This window comes from Diaphorina citri, unplaced genomic scaffold (genome assembly GCF_000475195.1).
Source record: "Diaphorina citri unplaced genomic scaffold, Diaci psyllid genome assembly version 1.1 scaffold920, whole genome shotgun sequence".
Lineage (NCBI taxonomy): Eukaryota > Metazoa > Arthropoda > Insecta > Hemiptera > Psyllidae > Diaphorina > Diaphorina citri.
In genome coordinates this window covers 72,126-78,629 of record NW_007378351.1, presented here as the reverse complement: position 1 = coordinate 78,629, position 6,504 = coordinate 72,126, and the positions used below count along the sequence as shown (strand labels likewise).

Below are 6,504 nucleotides of genomic sequence, written 5' to 3'. Positions count from 1 at the left end.
CTAGTTAGCTTAGTTGGTAGCGCGTCTGCCTTGTAAGCGCTAGGCCGCGGGTTCGATTCCCGCCCGGGGCGGATTTTATCCTGATGGTATAATGTTCGTTCTCGGAACGGCTGGCTTTCTCCTATCCTGTCTTCCTTCTCTCTTCGATTTCGGGACGATAAGATCCTGATGGTATAATGTTCGTTCTCGGAACGGCTGGTTTTCTCCTATCCTGTCTTCCTTCTCTCTTCGATTTCGGGACCTTAGTAGTTACAGTTCCCTCTGTCAAACCTCTCAAAAAAAAAAACTAGCACTCATAAGGCTAGCTAAATGTAGTTAATGTAGTTCTGACAACAATTTTTGGTGGGTAGTTTTGACATCACCAATTTTGAGGGTAATGAATGATTGATTACCCGAAGAAAATTCTCAACTTGAACTTTTTGCCAAAATCATAATTTGACAAGCCGTTATCGCGGAACAAAAAAGTAGTCATAATACAAAGGAAACTACATAAATGTAAATTCAAATGGGTGGACTTTGGACTCAATCGTGCAATGACGCACACCACTATGCGTAAAATAGAATGTTCCGTACTGAATAGTGAATACCTACTGATTAACGAGATGGAGCAGAGTTGGGACAAAGTTTAACAAAAGTTACGGGGTGGCTCCTGTACGTGTATACAGGGAGGTACCACGTTACACCTGCATTAGCCTCGTGTTCAAAACTTGACAAACGGGCCCGCGACTAACTTTCCTCATGACCTCTGCGGTCAAGGCCGTTGCTGTCTAGCAAGGCCAAGGTCATATCTATCTTTCCACAGAACATACATTATACACATACAGATATATTGGTACATACATTATTCGTGCTATGTAATGATAAGTACCCCTTTAGCTACAAGACTTATGTATATGAACTTATGAACGTACCATATATGAAGCAAGCGATAGCAACCTAAAGCGAAGAGATGGGTGCAAGCAAACTTTGATGCATAATTGTAATTTGAATCATTCAATGTAAATCCCCTATTGTAATTATCTATTCTTAGAAGCTTTTTCACAATATTATCAACTTAGGAAAAGATCTCTGTTATGTAAAATGTTATTTAAATAAATAAATTTTTAAAAAATGAGTATGATGACCTTGGTACAAACTTTCGGAAGACTTTTAGGTCGTGGTTATGTACAGGGTTAGGCGGTGCAGCATACTAAAGAGATAGGAGCCCCTCATATCGTGAGGAAAAAATCACGATATGAGGGGATCCTGTCTCTTTATCGTGCTGCTGCTGCACCGGGACAGGCATGTTCACGCCTAACCCTGTACATAACCACGACCTAAGGTTTCTTATTGCCAACGACTTGACTGCCATGTAAGGTGCATCCACAAGCTAGCCGAGATACTCTAATTAGATAGCGCGCCTGCCTTATCCCAGCCACTCATGCTCAGAGCAGTGTTCTTACTTAAGGCTATTTTCCGGTTCGTTTTTGTTAAGCTACGCCGAGCAAGACCACTAAATGGATGAGTGACATGGACGGCCATGCTTTAAGGATTTCGGCTAGTTAATTATAAATTTGAGTTCACGAGAGAAAAGGTTGGTGGAGATGTCAAAAAACCCATGTAAACCCACCAAAAATTAGTGGAGATGCCAAACTACAAAAATATTAACTACATTTATTTTGAGTTCATAAGAGAAAATTGGTGGAGATGACAAAACTACATTCACTTGTAGAAATGTACAGAGTACAGAATTTCACATAATAAGAGGAGAAAAAGTCCTGAAAGTGCCCGAAATAGAGAAAACATTGGACCGAAGACTTGGCAGTGGTTTTCGGTACAAACAGTTTTTTGGGGGGGATATCACGATTTTTTGCGTGTTCTCAAAAGCCACTAATGCCCGATCTTACCACAGAGGGTTTTCAGTCAATCCAGAGTTCAAGAAATCCTATGTAAATCAACTTATTGTTTCATTACAAATTTTCATCAGTAAATGGTTTCTTCGACTTAATTGATCCCAAGGGCAAGAAAAACGTAGACTCTTGACAAATGGAGTGTACCTGAAGGCATGTGATATGTTCCAATCCACTACGACCCCAAAGAAAACCCTTGACACTGTGTTACTTCCCAGTGGTACGATCGGCCATAAATATTTTAAGGAAACCATTCAAGCTCTCTTACCTTGACAGAATTGGTCGCAAGTGTGTACGTCGTAGTTTTTGGACTTGCTATCACAAATAGAGTTACATTTCCTGCATTGGATATCCACCGAACTCGAGCAGAATTCGTACTCCTGAAACAGAAGAGAATAATAGGTATGCGGTTAGCCACTCACTATCAGGTAGATCTGACAGGTAGACCTGATCAGGTTCGCCTGTTAGGTCTACCTGATAGTGAGTGGCTGGCCTAAGGTTAGCCCACGGGTACGCCCTTGCTTTCCATGTCGAAGTTTCTGGGTTCGATTGCCAGAGTAGACATTAAATTTGTGCTCGTATTTTGATTTCAATTCAAATTTAGGTAGATATTTTCATTTTTATACTCTTGGTCATTCCATCCAAAGCACAATAGCGAAAGTTTGCGTCGAAAATATTTCAACGGGTTACTTTCTGGTGTTCTCGTGATGATCGAGCACTTAAATGTGAAGTATTGTGTCTCTTCTCGCCTATCTGATGAGGGACATACCACGGGATGGGCATGCTACGACACAGAACACATGAGTCTAATGTAGCAGTTGTTTCATTGCGGTAAAACACTCATCGTTCAATGAAGATTTATCTAATCGGATGAACTTAACAAAAATCTAATAACAAAGTTCAGTAAGTAATCACTTCATCAGACTTGGTAGTGGTTTAGGTTCCGACCTTTGATTATTTACATATAATTCAATAAACTTTCACGCCATAACCCTTTGTATTTCTTCAAACTCAAAGGTGATAGGTCAACCATTAGGTATAACTTCATAAGCACGTTGCACTTTGAGAAAGGCCTTCAAATCATTCCAAGGTCTTCTCCGTTTTCCCCGACCTAGGAGAAATTTCTTGGTCAGATCATGAATAATAGTCAGCAGTGATAGCACGTACAATAAACCAGTCTCCCAGGGATCACTGAAGACAACGTTGCGCGTGGTTAGTATCAGGATGGGTGACTATCTGGACAATCTGCTGGCTTTTTCCAGCCCTTCTCAGGCTGGGCAAGGTTAATGTGAGGAGGTGGGTAGAATGTCGCCGAACGGTCGATGAAAGAAGAAAGACAAGATAGGAGCAAGCCGTTCTGAGAACGAATCTGTTTAGGATAAAGTTCGCCCCGATCGGGAATTCACAAATTTCCTGCATTGGATATCCACCGAACTCGAGCAGAATTCGTACTCCTGAAACAGAAGAGAATAATAGGTATGCGGTTAGCCACTCACAATCAGGTAGACCTGACAGGTACATCTGATCAGATTCGCCTGTCAGGTCTACCTGATAGTGAGTGTCTGGCCTAAGGTTAGCCCACGGGTACGCCCTTGCTTTCCATGCCGAAGTTTCTGGGTTCGATTGCCAGAGTTGACATTAAATTTGTGCTCGTATTTTGATTTCAATTCAAATTTAGCTAGGTATTTTCATTTTTATACTCTTGGTCATTCCATCCAAAGCACAATAGCTAAAGTTTGCGTCGAAAATATTTCAACGGGTTACTTTCTGGTGTTGACCCAGCACCCAAATGGGAAGTATTGTTTCTCTTCTCGCCCATGTTGATGAGAGACATACCACGGGATGGGCATGCTACGACACAGACCACATGAGTCTAATGTAGAAGCCGTTTAATGGCGATTAAACTCTCATTGTTCAAAGAAGATGAATCTAGGTAATCGTATGAAGTTAACAAATCTAATAACAAAGTTCAGTTAGTAATCACTTCATCAGACTTGGTAGCAGTAGGTCCCGACCTTTGATAATAATTCAATAAACTTTTAACGCCTTTAATAAAGTGATTAAGCGAAAAGATAGGTAGGTATGTTTGTTGAAAGTTATGATAAGTATTTAAAGAAAAGGAAGAAAATGAAGAAAAAGATATCGTGAACATTGAACCCAGAATAAAGTTACCGAAACCATAGCAGTTACAGTTCCCTCTGTCAAACCTTTTAACCTTTTTTTTTTAAAAAAAAAAAAAAAACTTCAATATATGTGGTAAAGTGTATAAGCGAAAAGTTATGTTTGTTGAAAATTATGATATTTAAAGAAAACAAAGAAGAAGATGATGATTAAGAAAATCGCTAATTGAAACTGGAAGGAAGTTACTGAGGCATTCTCTTCCACTTAACCTGTTTTCACTCACCTGACAGACGATTTCTCCACACTCGACTCGACCGCTAGATCGCAGCCCTGTCGCTTGCACTTCCTGGCCAATCAGAATGCAGACTAGGACCAAACCCAACATGAACACCAGAGACGAAACCATGGCTCATATCTGGGGTGGCTCATGAGGTCCGCAGGATCACGAGGGGTTAAGACTCGACAGGAAGGTGGTGGTGCACGGGTTAATGTGCTTGGAAAAGTTGACGAACCATGTTGTCTAGGAAAAGAAATAAGATATTAAGCTGTGTCCACATACAGTCGACGGCCGTAGACTATAATTATGTAGACGAAACTTTAGACTTGCTGTCGATTGATCGAGGGACCTGGTAACTCCGGAGATTTTATCGTCCCGAAAGCGAACAGAGAAGGAGGACAGGATAGAAGAAAGCCAGCCGTTCCGAGAACGAACCTCATCTATTTAGGATAAAATCCGCTTCGGGTGGGAATCCAACCCGCGACCTAACGCTTAGTATGTAGACGAAACTTTAGACTTGCTGTCGATTGATCGAGGGACCTGGTAACTCCGGAGATTTTATCGTCCCGAAAGCGAACAGAGAACGAGGACAGGATAGAAGGAAGCCAGCCGTTCCGAGAACGAACCTCATCTATTTAGGATAAAATCCGCTTCGGGTGGGAATCCAACCCACCGACCTAGCGCTTACGAGGCCATTATCTCGAAGATTCTGACATTTCCTAGATCACGAATTGAAATCGCTTCACAACAGAAGAAATATCACCTTAATTCATAGGTCAAGAGAGCAACTTTCACATTATTACGGTATAAACTGTATTGTACGTATATACCTATAGTTAGAGAGGTTTGAAGGAGGTATAAAGTCACTTTATAACTGGTAAGGTCTTTAGAGACCGGGGTTTCACCCTTCATTTGACGACAAGCTACTTGCCAACTCGTCTTAACCTAACCTCTACTAGGGCCGGGAAAAGCCAGCACGCGATTGTCCAGATGGTCACCCATCCGGATACAAACCACGCGCAACGTTGCTTATCTTCAGTGATCCATGCATGCAACATGTTATCGCTGGCTAATCTGTACATTATACCTACGTTTATGCAAGGATTTATGGATAGCGATTTCCGAATTAGACCGTATTAGATAAGGTTAGTTAGAAACTTTGTTTTTTAATGCACTTTGTTAGTTAGAAACTTTGTTTTTTGATCAAAAATCATAATTAATATTAGGTATCAAAGATGACCCTGATCCCTGACACCTACTTAGTACAAAAAAACAATATAAAAGAGAATGTAAGAAAGAAAATTTCATTATTCTATTAACTGGTGATTCAATAAATTCGAAAAATTCAATAAATACGAGATTCAATAAATTCGCGGAACGGCTAGACTGGCTTTCTCTTACCCTGTTTTTTCTTCTCTCTTCGATTTCGGGACGATAAGACAAAAAGTGTTCAAAATGAGCCAAATTTTGGGGGCACGGTCAGCCGAGTGGTAACGCGCTTGCCCGCTTGCTTGCCATGCAGAAGGTCCCGGGTTCGATTCCTAGAGTTGACTTAAAATCTGGGACATACTACGTGATGGACATGCTACGACACAGACCTCTGGGGGTTTTCCATCGATGTGAATCGACGGCCGGTCGACTATGTTTGGACACACCTTGAGAAGGAGAAAAATGTCAAATTAGATACCTACCTACCGAGTTGAAGGAAATATTCGTAAATAAAATGAGCACTTGGGTAAAGTTCAAGAACCTTTGCAATAAAATGCGTTAGTCAGCACAATTTTTGCGCACTATTTTAAACAAGCAAAAAATTACTTTTTATTATTTTTTAATCAGGAAATAAATATTACCTAGGCACTATTAAAGATGCATTTAGGTACCTACATTAAAAGTTAGAAGCAACAATTTTCACCTTCCTTATCATAAATTAGAAAAGAAATTGAAAAAAAAAAATATTTATTAACAAAAAATTAAAAACCACTAGATAAGAAACTTGGGTAAAGTTCAAGAACCTTTGCAATAAAATGCGTTAGTCAGCACAATTTTTGCGCACTATTTTAAACAAGCAAAAAATTACTTTATCATTATTATTTTTTAATCAGGAAATAAATGTTACCTAGGCACTATTAAAGATACATTTAGGTACCTACATAAAAAAGTTAGAAGCAACAATTTTCACCTTCCTTATCATATTAGAAAAGAAATTGAAAAAAAAAA

General features: G+C 39.9%; 1 protein-coding gene across 6 annotated transcripts in view; it reads right to left on the bottom strand.

Annotated features, from left to right (window-relative positions):
* The window catches only part of LOC103513066 (uncharacterized protein DDB_G0283357), a 23,937-nt gene extending 17,433 nt beyond the window's left edge, over positions 1–6,504 (bottom strand). Inside the window, exons 1-4 of one of the 6 annotated variants that reach the window (XM_026826369.1) lie at positions 6,300–6,504; positions 5,975–6,037; positions 4,294–4,530; positions 2,158–2,269 (exon numbers count right to left, since the gene is read on the bottom strand). In XM_026826369.1, the coding sequence (XP_026682170.1) occupies positions 2,158–2,269; positions 4,294–4,416 (235 nt within the window). In that variant the 5' untranslated portion in view covers positions 4,417–4,530; positions 5,975–6,037; positions 6,300–6,504. Of the gene's footprint in view, positions 1–2,157; positions 2,270–4,293; positions 4,531–5,974; positions 6,194–6,299 lie in introns of those variants that run through there. The other 5 variants (XM_008477876.3, XM_026826371.1, XM_026826370.1 and 2 more) reach the window with 5 other exon arrangements.